At 39.2% G+C, this 27903-nt stretch overlaps 1 protein-coding gene across 2 annotated transcripts in view; it reads left to right on the forward strand.

Annotated features, from left to right (window-relative positions):
* The first annotated feature begins 10491 nt into the window (after window positions 1–10491).
* CHPT1 (choline phosphotransferase 1) overlaps window positions 10492–27903 on the forward strand; it is a 37841-nt gene continuing 20429 nt past the window's right edge. The window contains exons 1-3 of one of the 2 annotated variants that reach the window (XM_075209284.1): window positions 10492–10837; window positions 26021–26168; window positions 26637–26778. In XM_075209284.1, coding sequence (XP_075065385.1) covers window positions 10595–10837; window positions 26021–26168; window positions 26637–26778 — 533 coding nt within the window. In that variant the 5' untranslated portion in view covers window positions 10492–10594. The remainder of the gene's footprint in view (window positions 10838–26020; window positions 26169–26636; window positions 26779–27903) is intronic. The other variant, XM_075209283.1, reaches the window with a different exon arrangement.

Consider the following 27903-nt stretch of genomic DNA (forward strand, 5'->3'; position numbering starts at 1 on the left):
AAATAAAATGATACAACTAAACTAATATATAAGAAAAGAAAAGAGGGGGTTAGGCGACTAATAGTGTAGAACACCTTTGTTCCACCAAAATAGATATTCATAGATGTGCACCAGATATATGTAAATATAGGCATATAGCAGATGACCAATCCCACAGGTTCAATTGATGGTCTTTAGAGGTTCCTAGTCATCTTATAAAGAACAAACAGTGACCAATGATTGTGTAGTATCATAGGATGAAGTAAATCCCAACACCACACAACACACTCCACTTGTGTTCGTGCGTACCAGATTTAAAATAAAAATTGCTTATCTGTGTCTTTCAATGTTGTTTGGTAATTTTTGATGTTCTTTACAACTTTCAAACAAAGCAAAGAAACCGCATATGGTGTAGCATTTCCATATAAAAAAGTACTTTAATAAACATAAACTTAATGCACTCACAATGTAACAAGTAAATTCAGCTTATCTGCAAATAAGGGGTTGCCAACCAGAAGCACCCCTCTCGGTCAGCGTTTCCACAGTTCCAAAAGAGGAATGTTCCAGATATTCCACACTATGTCCAGCAACCCTATGTATATTACTCAGACAGTCCACAACGTATTCTCAATGTGATTCATCTATATGATAAGACTTCATCAGGTGTCAGACTTCTAATTAATCCATTGTCATTTTTATAATGTACGGCGCCATCTTGGGCATGCACGCTCAGGCCCGGTTTGCAGCGGTCATGCGCAATCTCATGATGGATGTGAGGATACTCTGTCTCATAGGACTTATAGTTTCCAATGCGCATGCGCAATCTCGAAATGGACAAGAGATCCCTCTGTGTCATATGACCTCATAATCCCTCACCGGACACCAAGTATGACTATAAAGGAAGTCTTCCAGTGGCCATATTGTTTATTGGCAATAAGGATGTAGATATAGGAGCTGGGTTGGGCAAAGAAGTTAACACCCGGCCTCTAACAGCACCTATATTAATGTCATGTATATAGCCCTGTCACACGCCGGTCCCATATCTTGGTGCCGGCGCTGTGACTTTCCCTTTAAGAACCATGATTGTGCTTGCTTCTGCTTCAGAGACATTACTTTCACACAGGTGTTCCTTGCTACCTTGATTTGGACCTCCTCCTGAATCTCATTGGTCCTTGAGCACTATTTTAACCTCCCATGATTATGGACTCACTGCCTATTCTTCGTGTTACTCGCGCTGCATTGGGATCTGGCTGTATACCTTGACCTTCCGTTTGTCCGTTACCTGCTCGCTGGGCTATACTTGCTGCCGAAGTTACCCGTCATCTTTGATTCCTGGTCGGCTCAGCTGAAACTCCTCTCTGCTGTTCATCTGCACGCTGACTACTATCGTGAGTTATTTGTTACACCTGTGCCTAATCTGTTGGCTCAAGTTTACCTCTATCTGGCTATACCGCTACATCTCGCTGATAGAGCTACTATCAAGTTACCTGTCACCTGTAGTTCCATGTCTGGCACGGTTTATCTTCACTCTGCTGTTAACCTGTTTGCTGGACTGTTATTGTGAACTGCTTGCTGTATCTGTGGCTATTACTTCAGCTTAAGTTGCGTGCCTCTGTTCAGCTGCCTCATACTACAGTGAACTTACCTTTGCATCTAAGACTGGAATACCTGTTACCTGTAGTTCCACACACGGTTCAGATACTCATTTCGCTGCTACTTCTAGGCAACATTCTGCTGCATGTGTCTGGGTCCATCAAAGACCTTGGATGTTGTTTAACGCTTACTGCTCTGCTAGATAAGAATCACCGCAATACCAGTAACCACCTGCTATGTTGAATCCTCTCTATTCTCGAATCAGCCAAGTTCTATATACTACTCTATTTGGACTTTAGCTGTACCAGTGATTCACATTCATCTGCTGTGTGGTTCTCTATTGGATCCAAGTGTTCTTATTCATCACCTCTGCGTTGAACTGTTGTATTATTCATCTCATGCTGTTGCCAAGAGTTACCAACTATGAAGTAGCATATGTGATTTGTCTCTGCAATCTGACCAACTGCCGTGTGTTCATCTCTGCCGATAGATATATATATATATATATATATATTCTCTCATTCCTGTTGTACCATCAGTCAATACACTACTTTGCAGCACTACTATCATCTCCTGTGTTATTATCAGTGATGCTTATGAGCCGTGAACTTTTAAACCTGTGTATATCATTGCGTTCTACCTCCACCATCCTCTACTAATACTAGTCTGGGAGACCGCGACCTGCGGAATAGGAGCAGCGGAGACCATATTCCCTTGCAGGGATCCCTGGTGAAAACCTCCTATCCGTTAGACTCCGCACTCCTGGGTAAAGTTCCCTGTAGTAGAGGCAAGGGATCTACTAAAATCGTTCAGAGCCGTGACAAGCCCTATAACATAATTATACTATTTATACAGCAAATACATATAACACAATCAGGGGTGCACGCAGGGGGGGGTTTCTGGGTCTCCAGAAACCCCTCCCCTCCGCTAAGTGCCCCACATAGTGGCACTGTACTATACAGCAGCGCCGGCGGCGGTGCTGTATTGTATACAGCACCGCCGCAGATGCTTCTTTGACAGCGCTGCAGCTGCTGTATAGTACAGTGCTGCCGAAACAGAGCTGCTGCGCATGCGCCCGCAGGTTTTTTTTTGTTTGTTTTTTTTTGGGCGTGCGCCCCTGACAATAAGACTCATACTGTCTATGTTAATACAATGCATAGACAGAGTTCAACCTAAAAAACACAGTATTCATAACAGATATCTATAAAATTGCATCTGTAATATTAAGATTATTCATAAGAAATATGCAAGCATTAAAAGCTTGATTATCTAAAATACTCATTTTTAAAATATTAAATTTAAAAATGACATGCTTCTATGCCCTTACAACATGAGAAGGGCATAGAAGCATGTAAACGTTATCTAGATCCAGACCCCTCACTTACAGAAGAACATAAAATCTACATCTGTGATCTCATGTGATTTTTTTTATTAACCCAAAATTATTTCAAATTCTTGGATGATTTTTATTTGCAAACCTGTGGGACCACTATGGGTACAATATTTGCACCCAGTTTTACGAACTTGTTAATGGGGTAGTGGGAGCAAAAGTATGTATTTGACCAGAATCAATTTTCTGAACATATCATTATATATAAAAGATACATAGATGATATCTTGATGGTGTGGAAAGGTGATGGTGAATCATTGAAACAATTTTTGGGATATATTGGCAATAATGATTTTAATCTAAAGTTCACAGCAACATCTAATGACATACAGGTTGAATATTTGGATCTGATATTGATGGGCACAGGGATTCAATATCAACAAGGAATCATATAAAAACTGTAGATTCCAACAGTTATCTTCATTTCACCAGCAGTCATTTGAAGAAATGGAAAACTAATATTCCATTCTCACATCAAACGAAACTGCAGTGAGAATGAGCACTGCTGGGAACAATTATTACTGTATTCAGCTAGATTCAGGAATTGAGGATACCCCATTAGACTAATTAAATGGAAAATTGAGAAAATAGAACGTACGGACATGGCAGATCTACTTAAATATTCCATTAAAGAGAGTAAAAAGGAGGAAACAGCTTTCATCACCCAATTTATTTGTGAAGAGAATAAAATTAGATCAGTATTCTCAAAACATTGGGATATCCTAAAGATGGATCTAATCTTGACAAGTATTCTTCCGGAAAAACCTGTACTGATTTTTCAGAAAAAATCATAACCTAAAGGACACTTTGGCTCCCAGTCTGCTCACTAAGGAAAAGCAGGTAAATAGTACTACCTTCTTAGATATTCAGGGATATTGGTGGAACAAAGGTGTTCTAACAATACTACACTATTAAGCGCCTACCCCCCTTCCCCCCTCTTTCTTTTGGTAGATATCTTTGCTTTGCATGTTTTTGCTATAATACATCTTTATGGACTTTTAACCGGATTATTGAGTGTAGCGCCATGTTGTATCTGTGTGCACATTTTTGCTCTCTGTAATACAAAACAATGTAATATATTTTATGCTAATACATTGGCTTCATCCAAAAACAACTTAGATACCACACTGAAAGATTCTCAAACGTATAATTTAAGGATAAATAAACCAATAACCCACTTCCAATTATTTTCCAATATCAATGATTGGTCGAAATATTTGGATGGTGAACCTCACAATAAGTAAATGTTATACCAATATCGCAATTTAGAAAGCATCATTTTATGAAAAAAACAAAACATTAAAATTATATATCAGATGTCCATCTCCTACTAATGATTGGCAATTACTCAAAAAAGTGAAAAGTTATATAAAGATTTCTACTTAAAATATGATACTTCTTACTAAGTGTTTTTTAACACGCCAACTTTATTAGAAGTGGAAATGCGAACTAGTATAATGCTAGGTACATGCCTATGCAATCTTACTTTAGATGCAATGTCTGTAAAAATTTTCCACTGATTAAAAGATGCAGATTCATGCGTACACACATACACAATTAACTTCAGATCTGTGAGCTTCATATCTCATAACCATCTGCTGAAAAGACATTGTTTCATCACATAATCATGGGATTGTACACACTCTTGCGTTATCTGAACAAACGACCGTGAATCTTGTGATCTGCGCTGTGGAAGTCAAATAATTGAATGAAGTCATTCTAAATGAACAAATATAAATTGTAATAGTTTTCTGTGCGATTGCGATTAGTACGCTACATCATAACAGGGTTAATAACAACACACACACACTTACATTTACATTTGTAAATAGTACACACTTAAGTTCCAACTCGCATCAGTTTATTAGTAAAACTTAAAGGTTATTCATGCAAAGATAAAATTACAGTAGTAGTAGTGATCGCACTTAGAAAACACTAGTTATGAATAAAAAAAGATTGATACTCTAATACTGTAGGCAGCACATGTTTATAGGTTGGTTTAAACTGGATTAGGTCAGTTCCCTCAGGCAAGACATGTGCTCAGCTGTTGGAGTAAGCTGTCCCCACCTTTAGAGAGGAATCCTTTGAACTGACCTAAGCTCTGCATTGTACTGGACTAACTTGACCCCTAGACCAATGAAGAAAGACCTAACTTTATCTTTGTGTACATTGTGACATTGGGTTTTTTTGTTAACTCAAACTGTATATAAACAAGTCCGTAGGCCAGTATTAAATCTCACGCTTCCTTTACTGCGGACAACAAGACTGAATCTAGACCTGGGCCCAGGGGGCGCTTGTGTAATGTATTCGGATTTGTGCTCGAAGAAGAATTGCATACACTTGCTGTGACAGGATGGACCGCCTATGCCAACCTGTCTGTTGTTGCTGGGAACTGGCTGGGCTTACTTTGCCACCGCCCCCTTTCGTTATTCTGAATACGCCCCACCTGCCGCAGTGGGAGGGGCCTGCTGCCACCACTGAGCTCCTTCTATGGCACTCAGAACCACGTTCCTTCTGGGTAACTGACGCTGCTAGTGTACCTCGTTGCTGGTGTACCTGGGCTGGTACTCCTGACCTCTCACAAATAGATCAGGGTTTCTGTGGATGGATCCCCCCTGGCCTATCACACTAACCAGTGCTGCACGGGTAGCAGGCAGAGCGATGGTACTGGAAAAGCTTGGGTCCAAACCTCAGACAGCCAGAGAATGGATTTGATTTTGGGTCTAATCTGCAGATCACAGGAATACAGCAATATTGAAAAGGTTTTCAAGCAGGTCTTGAAGCAAGATGTTTATTTGCTCTCACACTGTGGAAGGTACCAGTGTGATCAGGTCAGATGAAAATCAGAAGAATACATTACATGCTCAAACAGCTCATCTTTTATACAGTTCAGACACAGGCTATTTTTAGCATCAGGGTGTACTCTATTTACACAAACATGGATTTACATGCATTGGAAAGCTAGCCATTTTTACACTTATATGTGAAATTCTAGAAACGCTGTGATGTCCTGCATCTGGGTTTCAGATGCAGAGAATCCAGGAGCCAGTCTTAATTAAAAGTTCCTGCCTTCAATGTTGGACCTTCACACATCAAAATATCTAATTAACATAGGGCCTTTCATCAGACCGTTCGGAAGACATATTCACACAGAGCAACAAAAACCAAAAACAAGCCACTTTCCCACATCACAATACACAAAAGACTTTGTAAACAAAGGCTCATTGTATCAGATATATACATCAGAAATAGGCATATCCTATAGCAGGGTTAAACAAGAGACGAATTTCTTCCCTTGGTCTCAGAAATTAAAGATTTCCCTATATCAAAACATACACAATATTAAAAATAAGTGCATTGGCAATTTGGCTGCTCTATTTCCTTTAAATAAATTCATACCAAAAGTTATTTATCAGTGATCCAGTCACACTTGCGTTCTCTGGCGAATAGTTTGTTCAGAGCATACGTAGAACAATTCAACGTAAAATATGGCACGTATCGGCATTTACGTTTCTTAAAGAAATCAGATTTTGAGTATGTGCATTCTTTCCAACTTTTTTTTTTAACATTTCGCTAATCAGCAGTAGGAGATAGGCGATACACGTCTATCATAGAATTGTTTTTAAATTATGATAACCCTATATTTAGAATACTTTTTCTACTTTCTCTAGTATGACTATGCAGAGCCATCGGGGGGTACCGTTGTAAGAGCCTCTGGCCGCCAAACTCTCTACCCTTCTGTGTTCTAAATCACCAGTCCAGCAGGGGAAAGTCATTCAGCCAACTCCATAGTAACTGACAGTTGGTGACCTGGTGTTAAACTCATCTTCTCGCCACCGTTGTACAGTGACAAACAGGAGTGCTCTGGCTGACTGCATTGCTGCAATTAATCTCAGTATGCCTTGCACTGGGTTTCTTATTCAATCTCATCAGTAACAGTGTGGAGGAGTCTCAAGGAGTATCAATCTGTGAGTTTAAATGGACATGTGGAGATTGTTATGGAAATTTTGTAGGATAAAATCCGAAGTCTCTTCAGAATATGCTCAGTTTATTACGTATACTCAATACACACCATTCAATTCAACCTGAACAATGGTGTCACATATTAACATTTCAAGCCTCTTATAGCTTAAAACCACAACATAATAGATTGTTAAAAGCATAATATAAGACTTCTGACCAATAATATCACTCCATTTGCTCAACATCTCCTAGATACAGGCATCGATCCAAGTAGCCCTTGCTACATCTTACAAGTTTACAACAACTTCCCTTTTCCCACAATGGAGGGCACATTTCTGTAGATAATTTGTAATTTGCACTATAAAATATCATAGACTTATTTCTTCAGATACCTATATATATATATATATATATATATATATATATATATATATATATATATAGAGAGAGAGATATATATATACACATATATATCTATTCAACTCTTCAACTCCTTTCTTTTTTTATTTATTTTGCCTGTGGAATAACATCATCATCATAAAGAGGATCATATTAATTTTTCATGTAAGTCTGATTATCATCCGTTCCTTCCTCCACTACAACATGTAATCCTAAGTACTCTCACTTGTCTTTATCATCAGGTTCTTTCTTTTCCTTCAACACTTTCCCTTTCCCTAAACAACATAACGGAAGACATTTAAAACACATATAATCAACAATCAAAATACTAGTCCTATGACAACGTACTATAAGACTCCACTCACCACCTCAGATAATCCTCTACCAAGTCAACCAACAGGATCCCATCCCTCTTTTCCAAATTACTTCAATCTCTCCTACCATATCATCCGTTCAATTGATTATTTTTGTGAGGGCATTATCTGTCAAACTTATACTGGACAAGGGAAACAAAGTTCCAGGTTCCAGCAGTTCTTTTACCATCTTTCATCATCATCATCAACATTTATTTATAGAGCGAAAGCAAATTCTGTAGCTCTTTACAATTGGGAACAAACATTAATAAAACAATACTGGGTAATACATACAGACAGAGAGGTAAGAGAACCCTGCTCGCAAGCTTACAACCTATGGGACAAAGGGAGTTTGATACACAAGGGCACGTGCTACATCATATTGCACAGTGGTCCAGCTAGAATGCATAGGACTATATCCCATTTTCCTATAATGGATGGCACATTTATTTAGCTAATTTGAACTATAAAATATCATAGACATATTTATTTATATACCTTAAGTAACAATGGAATGACTGAAATACAACTTAATTTGTCAATATATATACTGTAAGCTCTGTTAACTCTTATGTATCCTAATACTATATTATAGCCAATTTATTCAACTTCCGTTTTGTATGCATTGATTATCCATATCAGAGATGGCGGGCATATCAGGAGGTCTGAAGAGCATGTATGGGGCATTTGAGGAGGCTTGTGGGGCATGTTGAGAGACCTGAGGGGTATGTGGGGAGGTCTGATGACATGTAAAGGACATGTGTGGAGGTCTGGGAGGCATATTGAGAGGTCTGTTGCGCACGTAAAGGGCATGTGGGGAGACTCACAGATATGTGAGGAGGTCAGATGGCATGTAAGAAAAATGTTAAGGTCTATGGAGCATGTTTAGAGATCTGAGAGGCATATAAGGGGCACATGGGGAGGTCTGCGGGGCATGTGGTGAAGTCTGATGACATGTAAAGGACATATGGGGATATCTGGGAGTCATATAACAAGGTCTGTTAGGCATGCAAGAGCATGTGGGGAGATCTGAAGGGCATGTGGGGAGATCTGATGGTGTGGGGAGGTCTGTGTGCAACTTCAAAGATCTGATGGTATGTAAGGAAATGTGGGGAGATCTGATAGGCATGTAAAACATTTAACACTTTAATTTGCAGGATGTGCAGCTTAGAGGGAACAGTGGACTATTTAAGTCAAAATAGAAATAAATCCTTGGGCAAAACGAAGAGCGAGGAAGGGTGTTTTTTGGGAGAGGAGGACTGCCTTCTTCAGTTGTACTGGGCTCCACAATTTCTGATGTCAGCCCTGTTACTATGTCCAAACCTCTCAACAGTAATACCCTTGAACACATTACTAAACTTTTATACAAAAATGTGACTCCATATACCAAGCATGCTAGTGACGCTGAAGGCTGTAACTGAGAGAGTAAAACTCTGGAACAAATTTTCCATTTGCTAGAGGAGTTGAAGTTTCAATCCTCTTATAACTGTATTGCTAATTTAGAGTATTGAATTGTAACCAGAATTTTAAGTAAAAACACTAGAGCATATCATCTATTTCAACACCTAGACCAACTGCAAAATAATTTATCTAAGGTCACCCTTTATGTGATATAGAAGTTGAAAGGCTCTTAACGGCAGCTTTGTATACCACAAATCAACACACAATACTAGAAGTCTACACATTATATATATTCTCCACTTTTTCCCATAATGCACATGCATAGATAACGGAAACCCCATAATTTGTACAGTGTACTCACTCTGGGGCCTATTTATTAAAGCTTCCCCCCCTGTTAAATCTCCAAAAACTGTTTAACCGCTAAATTGCTATTTATGATTGTAGCATCGCAGCAGATATCTCAGATATCTGCTGCTTTGCATCGCTTATCATTTTTCTGGGCACTCCTCATAACAGTGGATGGGGCGTGCTTAGTAAAGCTATTTAAGAATGAACTAAATTAATTTTTAAACCATGTTAATCTCTGCCAGCTCAAGCTGGCGTACTTCAACATAATTGAAAAGTTTCACCGCCGACAGCTCTACTCCGAAGAACAGAGCTGCACAGCGCATGTGTGAAGGGATCATGTGATCCCTCCCTGTCTCATGACTCACCATCTTGTAGTTCAGATCTCTGTGCGCATGCCCAAGCTTTTTTGGTCGGCGCATGCGCACAGGGATTCAAAGCAAGCCGGAAACCACATCGCAGAGGACCACAAGTAAAGAGTCTGTGAAAAGTAAGTGTAAGACTTCACAGGAACAGACGTTTTTCGGAACTGCTGTTCCTGTGTTGATTTTTTAATAAATATGAGATATCTTGCATCTTTCATAATATGCGGTGCTACATAAATAGGCCCCTCTGTACACTAATCTCACAAGGCAACTCTCTAAATTTGCATTTTAAATACCACTCTTCAATAAACATTAATGTTTAAAGCCAAGAGAAAACAAAATAGGTGATAAGAATTCCATTTAACATGGAGAAATTTTATTCTACAGTTTGGTCCATATTTAAGTTAGGGATATTACAATAGACTAATCTTTAAAATCTGAGACTATCCCGAGAAATGAGGCACAGTTGGCAGCTATGCCTTACACTATGCCCAGCACTGACAACAATAATACACTTAAACACATCCCTAAATCTTACATAAGACACAATATCCTCCTGCATTCTACAAGAATGCACCTGAGCAAGTTATTAAAGCCCACACCTTCCACAGGTGAGTGCCCTCTCCCTACACTACACATGCTCTGGGCTCACAGCAGTGTTTACAGTGATGTAACTCTTTAAACGTCCCAGCCAGCTCTGTTCTTCCGGGATACTGTTTTCCTGGTCCGCCCCCTGAGTCTGCGGGGACGTAAGGAGCTCGTACCCGAGCAGGAAGAGGCGCTGGGTGGTCAGGCAGGCGGTCAGGATGGCCGGTCTCCTGTGTTTGCCGGAGCCCCTCACGGCCCTGCAGCTACGGCGGCTGGAGGAGCACAAGTACAGCGCGTCGGGCTGCTCGCTGGTGGAGCCCATCATGCAGATCTACTGGAATTGGCTGGTGACTAAAGTGCCCCTGTGGATGGCGCCCAACACTATCACCATGGTGGGGTTGGTCATGAATGTTATTACCACGCTCATTGTCATCTACTACTGCCCCACGGCCACCGAGGAAGTAAGTGATTGTGAATGGGAGACTGGGCGTGAGGTCTATACGCTTCTTATATTGTTGTAGTGTACTTTCGTTATGTTTGATGTTATGCATCGGTGTATTTTATGTTCGCTATTGGTATAGGGCAGTGTTGGCTAACCTGTGACACTCCAGGTGTTGTGAAACTACAAGTCCCAGCATACCCTTCCAGCAATAAGATGCTATATATTGGCAAAGCATGCTGGGACTTGTAGTTTCAGAACACCTGGAGTGTCACAGGTTAGCCAACACTGGTATAGGGAGTCCTTGGCAGCAATCCAGTCTCCATTCATTCCAGTGTTTGTTTTCCCTGTTGTCACTTGATAATGTGTCATTCTGCCACCTCAGCATTCAGCTGACTAGCCACAATAGCCCTGTTGTAATGAGTATCATAATAAGCCTGTTAAGTCAATATTCAATTGTGCAAGTGTCATTCTTCTTGCTTCTAAGTTTTTATTTATATTATCTATATTTAACTTTTCCTTTATGTTAGCTTTTCACCACTCTGTTTTTGTTAGTGAACTGAATATAACAAACTCCATTGCAGAATTGTCTCAAGTATAATAAACTAATGCAGTAATATTAGAAAATTCCAGAGTCACTACAAGGTAACACGCATTTGGAGGGCCCTCCATTCACCTCCTTGGCCATCGGAGGGCCCTCCGTTCACCTCCTTGGCCATCGGAGGGCCCTCCGTTCACCTCCTTGGCCATCGGAGGGCCCTCCGTTCACCTCCTTGGCCATCGGAGGGCCCTCCGTTCACCTCCTTGGCCATCGGAGGGCCCTCCGTTCACCTCCTTGGCCATCGGAGGGCCCTCCGTTCACCTCCTTGGCCATCGGAGGGCCCTCCGTTCACCTCCTTGGCCATCGGAGGGCCCTCCGTTCACCTCCTTGGCCATCGGAGGGCCCTCCGTTTACCTCCTTGGCCATCGGAGGGCCCTCCGTTTACCTCCTTGGCCATCGGAGGGCCCTCCGTTTACCTCCTTGGCCATCGGAGGGCCCTCCGTTTACCTCCTTGGCATGGGACTTTTGCAGTGAATGTGAGTAAATGGAGCATTCGGCGTCAAAAAGATGCTATCGTGCAGCCGCTCCCAAGTGCAAGTGGGGATTTTGTTCTTGGAACCAAGTCGGTGAATTCGCAATAGGAAGCGGCTAGATAGTACTGGCAACTGTCATAATTATCAGTGTGTATTTGCGCAAAGGATATGTCTCCTGACAGGTGTGTCTGTGCTGGTCTTCCTCAAATGCATTTGTGTGAACACGCCATTACTGTACTTGGTCTACGATAGAACACCCATTCCACTCCCTGCTAGTTGTAATGAGACGCAAGTGTCGGATGCGTGCAACTCTGCATGCGTGTATATGTGTGCATTCTGTTTGTGGGTATGTGCAGTGCATATTTTCGTAATATGCACTGCTCCAGGCCCTCTGTGTTGTAACTTGACTAAAAATATGTTGACTAATTATATCTGCTTAAGATTTTTACCATTTTATATATCTAACATCTTTGAATCTTGCTTTGTATTTCTCGGATTATAGAAAAACTATGGGATGAAATAATGGGTTTAAGTATAATTTTGAAGCTTTGAAACATAGATTACTATGAATGACTGAAAAAAATGCACATGGCATAATGTACTACTTACTATTCATGGTTGTTGCTGTTGGATAATCTATCAACTACTGTGTATGGAGCAATAAATTGCTATGCCCACTTCATACATCGGCCACTTTTTAAATTCACAGTGGTGGCAGCAGGGCTAATTTATTTGCTAGCCACACAGTTAAAGTCTCTTCAACATGTCTCCAAATATATATTTTCTCTTAAAGGTGTATTTTTTTCATTATTACTTCTACGTTCTGCCAGTCTATTGGGATGTTATAATGACAAAAAGTTCTTAGTTTGAAATTTGTAATCTAGTCTCATCTGGCTGCATATATTAAAGTGTGTGTGTGTATGTATGTATATATATATATATATATATATATATATATATATATATATATATATATATATATATATATATATATATAATCTCTATCTATCTACTACAGTTCCTAACTGAGATTACTGAATTCTGTATACAGACATTCCATTCATTCTGGCTCACACCTTGCCCTGGGGACAGTTTGGTATGGGCACTGCCATAATTGTGTGGTCATTAAAAGGTGTTTGCCAAAAAACCTTTTACATGGCTATGATCTTGTTTTAAGGTCTAACTTGCTAATGGAATAGTACAAATGATTAGTGTCTCTTTCCTTCTCCCTAGTCTTTCCATTTTTTTTTTTGTAATACAGAATTTGTTATAAAGGCCTCTGCTCTCAAAGGTAAACAATGAGGTAGTACAGAATATATTGCAGATCTGGGATTTTAGCTCTGTGGTCATATTCCACTGGGGTGTAAGCACCTACTGAATTGTATTTATTTTCTCAGTGGTGTTCATATATTCAATTTTTAAGCAGTAGGAGCTAGAACACATTTGCAGCCAATCGAAACATTTTAACATTCATAGGCGTAGACCATCTGAACTCGTTCAGAGCAGTAAATATTTTCAGAGCTAGACAATTTGTACAACATTATTGATAGCAGTGAACATATTTGTCTAGAACCTGTTGTTCATTTGTCTTTTGACTCCTGAAATATTTTGTTTAGAAGATAGACTGATTAATTGTTGAAGAAAGCTTGGTTATACATTGAGAAAGGGGGACCAATGTTTGTCTTGCATCTACCGATTGGGTATTGAAATGCTTAAATGACCTGAAAATCTCGGCACCCATGTGTGAGTAAATTAGAAACAGGTTCTGTTGCTCAGACCGAGTGACGTGATTGATATATGCGTTATCATTGTACTACCGCTGAAAATGTAAAAACCAGTATTGGGAACGCCTTCGATATTTTATATTCCATAGAAATGTACTGCTGTTTTCAAAGTCCCTATAAGCATTACATTTAAAGGTAAATCATTCCTATATAATAATAATAATTGATGGTGTTATTCTTTTGCAGAGTAAATCTCATTTTGCTGCATATCTGAATGTATTAGTGCTAGTGGGAATAACAATGTTTTTGTACATTTGAAGTAACCTAACAAATGGTTTTGATTTCTTTTTAAATGAATCTTTTCAGGTATGTGATTGCCTGAAATGTTTTTGCCAGTTACATTTGTTAGTTTCTTCTCAATTTATTGCACAGGGAACAGGAACTGAATAATGAGGGCTAATTGGCATCTTCCTGTTTGGTCTATCTAGAACACTTCATGTAACCATGTCCTTCTCTTCCTGAGAGGCCATATGAATTGACCAAGCATAATGACTTTAATTTGTGATCCCTGTTCTGCATTTTGCCTGCTATATGTGGAATCCTTTCAACTGACATGTGGTAAAACGTACATGTTGAATACCTCACATAAGGCTTCATTTACTAACTTGTACTGCTTGTAGGTGCAATATTTTCACTAATCTACTGCAACTAATCAAACACTTTTATTGTGTAATTTGATTTACACAGATAGAGGTTAATTGCTGATTGGTTGTTGTAGTTCATTGTGAATGAGCCCCGCAGGCAGTATAATGGATGATGACATGCTTTGGAATTGAAACAAAGCTATAATTTAGTTTCTTTTGAACAGTGAAATGTTATTTATTTACATTCAAATATAAATATCTTGTGCATTTAATTTTTATTTATTTCCCCCCCCCCCCCCGACTATAGTCTGTATCAAGCGCTCCCAGTAACCTTACATTAATTGAGCAAGCCTCTCTGACACAATGTAATTAAACAGGAAGATATTTTAGATACTAATAAAAACTTGTTTGCCCTTAAGGTTATTTTCAGGACACTACATGTCAGGGGAAAGATCACTATTTCTATATTTACAGGTTCCAAAGGTTGTTTCAGTGGAAAGTGTAGCTGTGGGCAGCACATTACGCTCTGTGATAGCTGGGTGAAGGGTCAGTCCCTTACATATTCTGTGTAATATACAAATCTATAATTGCTTTCCAAGAGTTTGCAGACATTATCAGGGTTCATAGTTTACAAACCTGAACGTATTTTCTGCTGTGTTGCACCTTTTGTGATAAGATACGCAAAAGTGATGTATCGTTCTTTATTTCCTGTTGTCAGGTCTACATGCCCTATTTCTTTCTCTTCTAAAATCTGAGCAAACAAGCACTGATAAAAAATGACCGGAGGGTTTTTGTAGTTTACCAGAGGGTAAAGTGAGGAATAAAAGCGAGAGAAGAGATGCAGGACAGAGACAAGGAGAAGAGAGAAAAGAGAATAGGGCAGAAAGGAAAATGGGGAGAATGGGCGGTGTGACTAGAACTGCCTTGTGAAAGGAGATGGGGAATGGGAGAAGGATGGTAGGGGCAGTGGTAGTGTTTGGGCTAAGTGAAGGTGAGCGACACTGAAAGTGGGACAACCAAGGGTCCCATACTTTATTAAAGGTTTTGGAGGAGTTGATGATGATGATCATGAATTCCATGCAATGGACTTGCCATGTTCTAGTAGTGACAGTGGAGATATGTTGGGGTGGGGGGGGGGGTGCTTCCAGTCAGTTGCAATTTGGCAGGTGTCAGCTGAAATAATGTGGTGGGCTAATTTACTCTCAGAGGGACATCCAAGAGGTGGTAGGAAAATAAATAAATAAATATATATATATATATTATTACACAGTCCAGTCTTTGTTGTCAAGAGGGTCGCCCAGGTTGCATGCCCTATTTCTAAAGCTACCAGTGACCATTATATTGGCCAAGAGGAGGAGTTTTCCTTATAGATGCACCAGCCTGTCTAGTTCTGCAGAGCATTGCAAAAGTGATATCTCATCGTGCAGAGCATGATTATTAAAGCTAGGAATAGAGGTGGAGAGGATGCATGTTCTTTGGTGTGCGGAGGACACGTGTTGTTGTGCTGTGCAGTGAATGGCAGTTTATGTAGGCATACACCTTTTTAGAGTTTGTGCAGTATGCTAAGCATGCAGCTTTATCTATAGTTTGCACAGAGGTAATCCTTAAACATTGATTCTATGGGGCGGCAGGGGGGGGGGGGGGGGATTTCAATTGTGTGTGTTAAGTTCCGTTGGAGCCTCGAGGGATGGGGCTCTGTGGGATGTTACAGTGCTAAAACATTGCTGAATTTTACTTCTAGCAATACACAGAAGTGCACCCAGGCAAGGCCTCGACAGGACTTCACACACTGTTGAATTTTCTTCTCATGTGTGGACTACAAACTGACAGACTACGCACACAACCTGTGAAATATAATCTCTGGCAGCAGGGAAAGGGGAATTGTTGAGGGTACTTTTGTTTCTGCATAAGTCAGAGTTAATATGTAATTGGGATTGTATGACTGGGATGTGGGATTGGCATGCAGTATCTGAGAACTCATACTTATTACTACATTGCATCACTTGAGGGAAAGGTGCTGCTTATTTGTCCCTGAGCAGTGGGAAAACTTCCCGCTAACTGAACTGTTCGATTCTAAGTCATATTTTTGCCAGGCAGTGGTTTGCTACAGTATGGAAGGCATACACATTTAAAAAGATAAAAAGTCCTGAGTGGTGGTGTGGTTTGGATAATTAATGAGGCAATATATAAGAAGCCTTGAGACGAGGAAGCAGCAGTTACCACCTGCTCTTCAGCTGCAGCTAGAGCCTCTGCTGGTGATCAAGCTTCACCTTTGACTCTGCATCTCTCGAACAGGTGGAATACCTCTGGTTTTTTGGACCAGTTAATCCCGGTGAATTACTTGCCTAATTGATTGGGGATTGACATACCTTCCTTGCAGGTTGGAGAGGCAATTTTGAGGGAGTCTGGAAACCTGGACTGGGAATTCTGGGAATGGGAATTGTTTTGCCCAATGGGGCAGGAGTGATTTGTGATATTAGCTTAATGGGATTGGAGATATTCTGTTTGTCCCCCTGTTGGGACTTGAGTATTCTTCTTTTTATCTTTAACTTGAGAAGCACCACAGGGACAGTGGTGATAACCAAGTATACATAAAACACTCAAAGTAGTCAAAATAGATACAGATGTAAAAACAAGAGTAGGGAATGCCCTGCTCAGGAGAGAGGTCACAATCTAATGAAAAGAGCAGAGTAGAATTTGTAATATGTAGGATGTGCTCTAATGAAGAGTTGGGTTTTCTGAAGGCTGGGAGAGTGTCTGATAAGGCATGTTAGGCTGGCAATGGCACGACAGAAGTCTTGTATGTAGGAATGAGAGATGGTTATTAGAGAGGGGGTGAGAGGGAGAGTATTTTGAGATGAGGCTTCATTTTTATGAAGGAATGGTGTTGTTGAGGGTGAGTACTTTTAATTTGGATTAGGGAGGATGTGGGCAGTCGGTATTTCAGAAGGCTAACACTGTGCCTTGGTTCGCTGTTTAATCAGTCTGGCTCTTGTTTCCATTGGGCTTTATGGGGAGCAGAAAATGAGAAAACCCTTTCATAGATTGGGCAAAGAGAAAAAACTCTTTAATTAATAGATGCCTAGTCTGATTCATAGGTCCCATTGTGGGAAATGAGGGATTTGCAGGAAGGAATGATCAGACTCTAAAAAGTAAACACTTTGCCACATCTGCACTGATAAGGTGGTCAAAGAGCAAACCCCTCCGCACACTAGTGCAGGAAGATGACCGGGAATGCTTCAAAACATTTTATCCCTTAAGGCAAATTACCCTGTGATAAATATAGAGAACATCAAAAATTGAAAATCCATCCAAGGCCAAATGTTTGGCGAACTGGAAGCGTGGTCTTCCCTGTTGCACGGCCTCATTAATAACAAAGGGAAGAAATCAGAAAAGAAGCAATAACTAAACAAATGGAAATGAGATACCAAGTTATGGAGTTCATATTCAAAAATCGTTGTACCTAGGTGTATGTCACGCATACCCTGCCAGCTGCCGTGACTTTGGGGGTGTTTGCTGTATGAAGTCACATGATTGCAGCCCACAGTCTCTCTCTACTTATCACACAGGTTATAGACCTTCTGAATCGCCCCCAAACACAGCGCTCTCACACCCCCAGACACCTCAGGTTTGCCACCACCTATTGAATACGGGCAATAGGACCCCAATATACTGTCCCACACTGGCACACAGGCTTCTAGCTATCCACAGACTAGCAAGACCCACACCAGCACACAAAGGGTAACCTCTTCACACCTCCAGACTTTTACACAAATGTAAATGGAAGCACACACAGCTTGTTAATCAAATGTATCAACAAATCACACACTGACATTCACAGGGTTAACTTGGTCAAGCTCTCTTCTTACAGACTAATGCAGTGGTTCCCAAACTGTGCGCCTAGGCTGCCTGGGGTGCCTTGGCGATCTCACAGGGGTGCCTCGGTAAGGGCCAGTGGTAAGCAAGGCGGGGGACTACTTGGTAATTATTGTGGCTTAGGGGTGCCTTGAAAAAATTATGGAGAATCTAAGGGTGCCTTGAACTGAAACTTTGGGATCCACTGGGCTAATGGATTAGTTAGAGTATCAAGGACGCAACATATTAAATTATAGATTTAATATACAAAAGTACAGGGCATTCAGATATAAAGAAAAATAATTAATAAACAACTGATATAAAAAATACACAAGCAAAACAGTTTAAAATAAAAGGGCTAACAGAAAAATATATAGTTCCTCCTGCGCTCCTTAAGGTGCGCAGGAGGAACTACCGGTATATATTTTCTGTTAGCAATTTGACCTACTGTTCTCTCCAGCTGCATACTTAACCCCACATTTTCAATATCACCATGTCTGATCGATTATTTCAAACTAAAGCACTTGGGAAAGAAACAGCACATATAATGTTTGACCATATCATTCATGGCCCGATGTTTACAAGTCAAAAGACCAATTTTTGTGACACATTTTTAAAGTTAGAGAAACTTTTAACAAAAGAAATCAAAATATGGTGGGATACAGCCACCCTTCAATTTTACATATCCAATTCTTTGATCCCGAGGGGTCTTAAACTTAACAAAACTCCGACACATGGTATGGAAAACTCAGATTTTATGAATAAATGGAATGGAGTTTTAAATAGATGTTCCACAGCTTTAATGGAATTGTTGATAGAAAAAAGAGAATTTGAACTAAGAGCAATTGATTTAGAAATAAAAGAGCTTTGGTCTCAACTTGACTATGTTAAAAATAATTGTGAGTTTAGAAAGTTGGAAGAATTAGTAAGCAGGAAACTAGAAAGGTTAGAAATGGAAGTGATTGAAAAGAAGAAAAATATCATGAGAGATAAACAAGAGCAGAATAAACCCTTGGGTTCTAGCAATATCCCAAAAGAAAATATGACTGATCTTAAAGGATATGATGGAAAGATCTATGAAATGTTGAATCTTTCTTATCAGCAATATATGAAATTACTTCACAAAGGAGACCGGATGAATGATGAACACAATATTACATTGGGTATGGAGCCTTACACAAGAGTAGCAAAAGATTCATTTTTTCAAGGAGAAATAGATATGGATTACCATCTATATTCAGATCTACAAGATGTCAGTAGTGAAGAAGACACTGAGAATAACATACAACTACTCACGGAGTTGATTACCCTTCATGAAACTGTAAATGAAAAACCTAACTCAGTTAGCGTACCTATTCTTACATCACCATCACACCCTTGTCTTCTTGAAGACACCACTTCCAAAAAAGATGAAAATTCAGAAAACTATAAAGACATTAGCAACATTGAATATTTAAATACCCCCCCAACGGTCTCTTTTTTAGATGCTATTCAAATCCCATTATCACCGTGGAAAACGCAATGCTCTTTAAAGAGAAGAAGATTATTACATTTAGAAGAGGAACTCGAGGGGGCAAAAAAGCTCAAAAACTCAAAAATACTATTATAAATAAGAATGAACACACTAGTAAAGAAGATCTAAAAGGGATTCACAACCTTAGCACTAAAGTACTTACATCGGCGCACATTTCTCTTCTCAAGAAAGGACTGAAATTTGCACCCACCCATCAAATGAACAAATTTCAGACATTCATTGACATTCATAAGTTAATCAGGAATTTGACACTGAAGAAATATTTTCTTAAAGAATCAAAAAGCACTATTTCCACCAATAATCAAGATTCACAGAATTATCAACACACAGGTCTTCATCTCAGGTCAAATTTTTACCCCACGTATGCCAAAGGCAATTATATTAACGCTTTCCACAAGGTGATTGAGGATGAAATTCTTACCCTCAATACAGAAAAGAAGACAAAAATAAACTTAACATACAAAGAAAGAGAGGCACTTAAAGATTTATCAAAAGACACCACGATCGTTCTAAAGCCGGCAGACAAAGGGGGAGGCCTAGTCATCTTAAGCAAAGAACAATACATAGCAGAATCTCTCAATTTACTAGAAGACATCAACACTTCTAAAGTGTTGCAGAAGGATCCCACTTCAGATTATCAAAAGGAACTTTTTGGAATACTAAAAGAAGGTTTTGAAAAAGGAATCCTCACTGATAAGGAATATAAGTTTTTGAAAGTGGAACATCTTATTCTGCCAGTATTCTATCCCCTCCCAAAGGTGCATAAAGACATCAAGAAACCTCCAGGCCGCCCGATTATATCAGGGATAAATTCCCTTACATCTCCACTCTCTGAATACATTGATACATTTTTACAAATGTTGGTCCAGCAACAAAAGTCATACCTGAGAGATACCATGCAAATACTGAACCTCTTGAATGAGGTTCAGTAGGAAGATCACTTCATCTTAGTGACAAGTGATGTACGTACACTATACACCTGCATCAATCATTTTGATGGCATGAATAGTACGAAATATTTTTTGGATAAAGATTCCAACACCCCATCCACTCAGATTGAATTCATCATGAAAGGAATTAGTTTTATACTCGCCCACAATAATTTTTGGTTTCAAAATGCTCATTACCTACAAGAAAGAGGAACAGCAATGGGGACCAAGTTTGCGCCAAGCTATGCCAACCTCTTCATGAGTCATTGGGAGGAGGAGAACATCTGGTCGAATTGTAGCTTGGTGTCAAACTTGGTCCTCTGGAAAAGATTAATCAATGACATTTTTTTCATCTGGAAAGGTGGCGAAGAATCACTGAGAGATTTTGTTACTAGCATGGATACTCCACTCAAAAATCTTGAGTTTGTAACTAACTATAGCAAAGAAAAAGTCATCTTTTTAGATCTGGAGATATTCATTGAAGGGGGTAAGATAGAGACGAAAACACATTTCAAAGCAGTAGACTGCAATAGTTATATCCCTATAAACAGTCATCACCATCCGAATTGGTTAGAGAACATCCCTCGGGGACAATTTGTAAGAATAAGGAGGATTTGTTCCAACCTTAACAATTTCCAAGAACAAGGAGATATTATCAAATCCAGATTTTATGAGAGAGGCTACAATATAAGTAGGGTGGACAAAGTGATGGATAAAGTGAGTACCCTTACCCGAGATGGGCTCTTAAAGTACAAAGTAAAGGAAGAAACCAATGAATTGGAAACTAATTTCTGTGTGCCTTTTTATTACCCAATATTCAGAGTCGGCAAAAGATATAAAAAAGATCATTAAGAAACATTGGCATCTTTTGAGAAAAGATGAGATACTATCCAAAGTTCTTTCAATTAATCCCATTATTACATTCAGAAAGGCACCTAGCCTTAAGCAAAAGATGGTAACAAGTCATTTACCAAAGGCAGAAACTAATACATCCAATTGGTTGACCCATGCAAAACCAAGTAAGGGATTCTTTCATTGCCTCAACTGCAAGGCATGTAAAATCACAAAACCTGATAGCACAAAAGGGATAGTCAACTTTACCTCACACACTTCATCAAAATCCTACAGTATTAACGAGCACATATCGTGCAACTCTACAGGGGTAGTTTATCTTATAAGCTGCCCGTGTGGCTTACAATATGTAGGTAGAACCTACAGGAAATTGAAAACAAGGATGAACGAGCATGTTAGAAATATCACCATTGGTCTAGAAACTCATCACCTGTCTAATCACTTTAAAACAGTACATCACCAGGACCAATCAGGTCTGAAGTTCATAGGGATCAAACTAGTTCAGAAGCACTGGAGAGGTGGAGATTTGAACAAACTGCTTAATCAGGAAGAAACCAAGGGGATATTCAATCTGGGCACTTTAACCCCTCAAGGGTTAAATTCTGACTTTGAACTCGTTTCCTTTATATGATCATATAACATCTATATTTTATTGGCTTATATACGCCTACTACCAATATAATTATCATTTATTTTGTTAATATGGAGAAGTTATCTAGCAGTTCTGTATCTTACACACTGTTACAGAGATCTGAAAGTCTGCTCAAAGCGCGGTAATGTTAATAGTAAGACCATATATTTTACTCCATAAGATCATTGATTGATTTTAACATTCACCTTTTTTTAGAAGTCGCTAAAACATTGTGTAAAATATCTCTGTTGCAATACTTTATTTTTGCGTTTGAAGTGCAGATTAGCTCACCACCAGTAGTTTGCACAATATTAGCAGCAGTAGCATATTTTCGTGGCTTAAGAACGAAAGTATTCATTTCAAATAGAGAAACCGGCATATTCATTCCTTGTAAAGAACATTACTTACACTAGGACAAAAACTAGTTAACGGGAATCCATGTGTTAATCAATTCCACTCGAGACTCTTTATATATTGGGGCTCGGTCCCCATTGGATCACCCCTGACGAAGTCATAGTGACGAAACGCGTAGGGAACCAATGGCAGCTCGAGTCTGGTTACCGTGACAACACAATCCGGAAGTCATTTGGAAGCTGACTGCTAAACGGAGCTGCAGAAGCGTTTACAGCGCGTTTAAAGATACCTTTTATGAGAACCTTTTCTACTTAACAAATGTAAGTGCATTTTATCCTTTGTTTTATTAAAACGTTGTTTTGGAAAACTACACCATTGGAGATTTGGTATTTTGTCTTCTTATCTCCCGTTTTTATATGAACTACCCCGGGGAAGATTTGATGATTATTATTGAAGACACTCCTGATGGGCGTGACGAATCATTTTGAGATGATGTCAAGTTTTGGACATTGGGACTCATATTATAATATCGTGACTATGACTATTTGATCTTATATATTATATTTTGTGTTATTTTGCATGAAACATCAACGTATGTACCTTTGTTACTCAAGCATTGTTTGATATTGAATTTTCCCTTTTCTCTACCCGTCCCAATTGCGCCTCATCCCATAATCTGTTTTAAAATAAAAGGGGTTACATTCAGATTCGCACTTACATGAATTGCATTCTGGCCAAGGGAAATTTTGGAAGATGGACACCTTATCAATGTGAATTGAGTTCCTAAAAAGTCTGACAACTGGTCCCTTCAAAACACAGGTTTTTAAGCAAACTTAAATGGGGCGGCATTCACAAGGGCAGTGTGAATTCTAATGTGGGGGCGGGAATGTCTCTTGGGTGTCACCTAAGGTTTGTTCAAAACTATTCCTAAATTTTTACCTGTCTTAGCTTTTCTCAGATATATCCCAGAGATATAACTTTCCCTTCAATAAACCATCATAACTTCCCGCACATTTAAATGCCAAATATTACAACAATATCCGATCTAGTCCTGAAATACATGTGACTAGGGCTGTTCCCTGTATAGTTGGTATCTATGTTTTAAACCCTTATGTGGTTGATCACTACTTTTATTGATTTTAAGTGGCATATTTTAAAATTAAATTCTTTTTTGTATAATACATATAGCCTATGTCAGCACATGACCTCTTTGAGCCAGACCACGTGCTGAGCGGTACCTAAACATCTATTCAGGTGTCACAGCCAGGCTATATCTCACAGCAGGAGCTCTTTGAAGCTGCCCCAGGTGACACTCCTATCTTCTCACACTGGAATGTGCAAAGCAATCCAATACATTTACATCAGACTCTCTGACTTCACATTTTACACTTTAAACTTATCAATGGATTCATTTGGTATAAAATATTTACACTGCAGTTATGATTATCCCTTATAAATAAATAACTGTAAGCTCTCTATGTTCACGACAGTGTGCAAAAAGTTTTTCTTCAAACATATAGGTACCCCAAGGGATGTATGTGGATATGAAGACAGAACACCCTGAAGTAAATTTGAGAAGCCTCAACGCTGCACTCTTTTTAAACTGGATATTGCCTCTACCTGTGTAGCCAGGTCACCCTATGTTACCCCAGAGGGAAAATTTAAATACATGTGAGGCCTTTATGGAGATGAGAGACAGACTTTTTTTTTTTTCTTTTTTCTCAGGAATTGGTGGCATTTGGCACAAAGTATGTGTTATCCTGTTGACATGGTACCTCTCTAGAAATACATTTTTTGGCTGGTATGCATATCTTGCAACCTGCTCTAAGCAGACGTAGACTTCCTATTGATCACATATTATATTACAGTTCTATTTTGCTTCTATATCATCACTATGCACTTTGTCAGTTTTTAAAGATCAGGCATCAGCACAGATAGACTTACTTTACTTTGGTAATTTTTCAATGTTTTCATGGGCAAGTTTTCTCAAACTTGGATGAGTCTGCTGCAATATTTCTCTGAATGTGTGAATTAGGGCTAATACACACTGATACTTGTTTTGCACCCAGTGTATACTCGGTTAACCAGTTAAAATAGAGATCGTTATTCTATACAGTTTTATAAGGTAGGTGTATGCAGATGTATGCCGCATTCAGAGTTCATCCAGGTCAGAATAGGTAGCAGATGGATCCGCTTGACAACAGACACATTCTTCTCAGACACTTGAGTCCAACTTGTGGACATGTACAAAAACTCTTTATTTTATGTTAGGATGCATTGCTATGAGCATCAGTTAAAGTTGAATAACCTACCTAATACAGTAGTGAAAACTTTTTGCCGTCTGTACAAGTGTTTGTTTGTTTTTTTTCACTTTGCTACAACACGCTCTGGAAATCCTAATCAGCGACTACTAAAGTCTTAATAAGCGTCTGCAAGTCATTTGCAAGCCTCTAATTACAAGCATTTTGCTTGTTCAGATGATCATTATCATCTGCTACTTACACCTGCCCTGATCACCCGAAAATAAAAACGCCTTTTCAGCTGTATCTGTGACTATGTTCCAGTCTGAATTCGTATGCAATTGCTCGAACATACCGTTACTGTACATTGCCTGCATTAGAACACTGTTTCCTGTCCGATGAAAGGAGTCCTAAATGCTAAAAGGTCTGCGCATGTCCAGTGACAAAAAAAAAAAAAGACCAGCAAAATTACACTACACAAATAGAAGTTCGTCTAACTCTGAATCAAGCAATTTTCTGAATGCTTCATGAATGCATAAAACTGGGTTTCAGGGTCTGTCTAGGATTTGTGAAATTTTCAGTGTGTAATGACAGTCCTATTCGCTATGTAGATCAGGTAACTCTTTCTCTATTTTGAAAGATGGTTTTGAAACAGCAGAGACAGAACTTGAGAGGTGACTTTTTAAAAGTCGAGATGATTTCACACGGACATGGAAATATTGTCTCTAGTTCTGCAGTCGAATGTCAAGTTCACAATGAACGGTGTACTTTGCCTCCATGGTTCAAATCTTGTGTTTAGTGGCTCTTTGAGATTGTCAAAACTGTATGTTGCATTTACAAGAAAAAATTATTGTCATGGCCCTTTCATAGACCATCTTTAAAAAAGCACTTTTTATCTTACACTAGGAGACTTAGTGATCATCCTCTCCCTTTGTTTTGTTTGTTTTTTTTGTATTTTAACAGCAATATCTTTCAGGCTTGGGAAATTAAATTATACCAAATATTTTTTAATGAAATTTACACACTAAGGGGCATATTCAATTGTTTTTCCGCGCCGCGGAAATACTAGTACAGTCAATACGGTAATATGTAGCTGGATTTCAGCTCGCGGCTCAGGGAGCTGCGTGTTGAAATCCAGCGAGTAAATTACAGTATTAACTTTTTTTCCGCGCACGATTACCGTAATAATGGTAATCGTGCGCGGACCACGAGATTTTCGCCGTTTCCGCCAAGAATTGAATTTGCGCCTATATGTACATGGCCGTTTTATAGTGAAATCAGTTGTGAAGTGTTAATCTGGATTTGTTTGCTTTTTACTTATGTAAACTTGTAAGTTTCCTCTTGTTGACAAGCTGTCTTTCTTCACAGGCTCCATCTTGGGCACTCCTGCTTTGTGCTGTAGGCCTGTTTGTCTATCAGTCACTGGATGCTATTGATGGAAAACAGGCACGAAGAACGAACAGCAGCTCTCCACTTGGAGAACTATTTGACCATGGATGTGATTCTATATCTATAGGTAATCTTCTATAAATATGATTAGTCATGGACATACTTGCCTACTCTCACGGAACGTCCGGGAGACTCCCGAATTCCGGGTGGGTGTCCCAGACTCCCAGGAGAGCAGACCGTTCTCCTGCATCCTACCCACTTCCTAGAGAAGTGGGCAGGATGTAAGCTTCAACGACGTGTATCGCTGGGTATTGTCATTTTGGCTCTGCCCTCGCAACAATTTAAATTTTGTTGCTGGGGGCGGGGCCAAAACAAAATGACCGTCCCTGCCATGCTCCCTTCCAGAATTAAAAAAATAAGTGGGCAAATATGGTCATGGAGACTTATTGATATTTTGCTATTAGTCCTTATCATTTTAAAATCTTAAACTGCGTGGAGAGAAATTAACTTTTAAATGTAAAATAAAATTGCTAAGTTAATATAAATAAATGGGGTTTTTGTTCCTAATTATAATGACTGATCTCTTCCTGTGCAGTGTTTGTTGCAGTGGGGACAATTGCTGCAGTAAGACTTGGAACCCTGCCCAGCTGGATGTTCTACTGCTGCTTTGTCAGCATGTTCATGTTTTTTTGTGCTCAGTGGCAGACATATGTGTCCGGTACACTGAGGTTTGGAGTGTAAGTTATTTTTCTTTGTTTTCTTGTATTCTACAGCCATATGCTAAGTCTAGTAAACATAGGGCCTGATGTAGAGTTGGACGCAAGTCCTACTCATGAGTGCAAAATGCGCTTTTAGCCAAGGATCCGTCTCGGTTTGCACTCCGAGTGAGACGGATACCCCGATATAGAGGTGGAAGAGTTGAAAGCAGCCACAGATAATGTCTAGGAGTTGTATCTTTTGCTTGTGATTTCTGCTGGTGCAACAGACCTTGTTGCCTTAAAAAGGTGTGCGCCCCCTCCCATAACTACCCCTTGTGCTGTTTGGGGGGAAAAACACAAATTTTTTTTTTTATTATTTTTTTTTTAACATTAATTTATTAAGTAATCTGCCTTACAAGGGCCACTTTGACTGATACACTTAAGCTTATCATGCGCAATTTGCATAGTATTCTGAGTCTCAAGGATCTAAACATTAGTGCTACTTGGAATACTGTGTAAATTACGGGATGCAATTTACACTTATGATTTCAGTGTAAGTTGCACCCAACTCTACATCAGGCCCATAGTGCTTATGTCAGTTCAATATTTTGATAATATAACTATATTAGGCCTGGAATTTTTTTTACCAGAAGTTTAAAGGCCAGGAATTTTATAATGAATAATTTGTTATATGTGTCAAATTTTGTGGTGATGTATGCTGTCAGGTAACATAGCATAATTCATAACTGTTAACAGCATATAATTACCCCACATAATTAAAAAACAAACAAACAAAAAATAAAAACACTTTGCCCGTGGCTTAAATTGATCCATTGACTCACAGGTATGAGTTTGCTGTGACCATGTACCCCTGCGTTATGTCTGTGACTTTTTCACATTTAGCCGTGTTACAACATGGAACCTTAATAGACTTCTTTTGAAATTTTTCTCCACTTGTCAACTCAAAGTATTCGATAATGTGGCAAAAAAATGTAATACAACCATTTTGTCCAAATTAATTAAAATAATAATTAAAATTAATTTGTCGTTTTTAACACAAAACTTAAAAAGTAGCCCCCCCCTCCCAACCCCTAGAGGTAATACTTGGTAGAACCTTTTTTGGTAGTAATTATAGGTTTAATCTATTTTGCTCTTCTAGACACT

The sequence above is a fragment of the Mixophyes fleayi genome, chromosome 4 (genome assembly GCF_038048845.1).
Source record: "Mixophyes fleayi isolate aMixFle1 chromosome 4, aMixFle1.hap1, whole genome shotgun sequence".
NCBI classification, from domain to species: Eukaryota; Metazoa; Chordata; class Amphibia; order Anura; family Limnodynastidae; genus Mixophyes; species Mixophyes fleayi.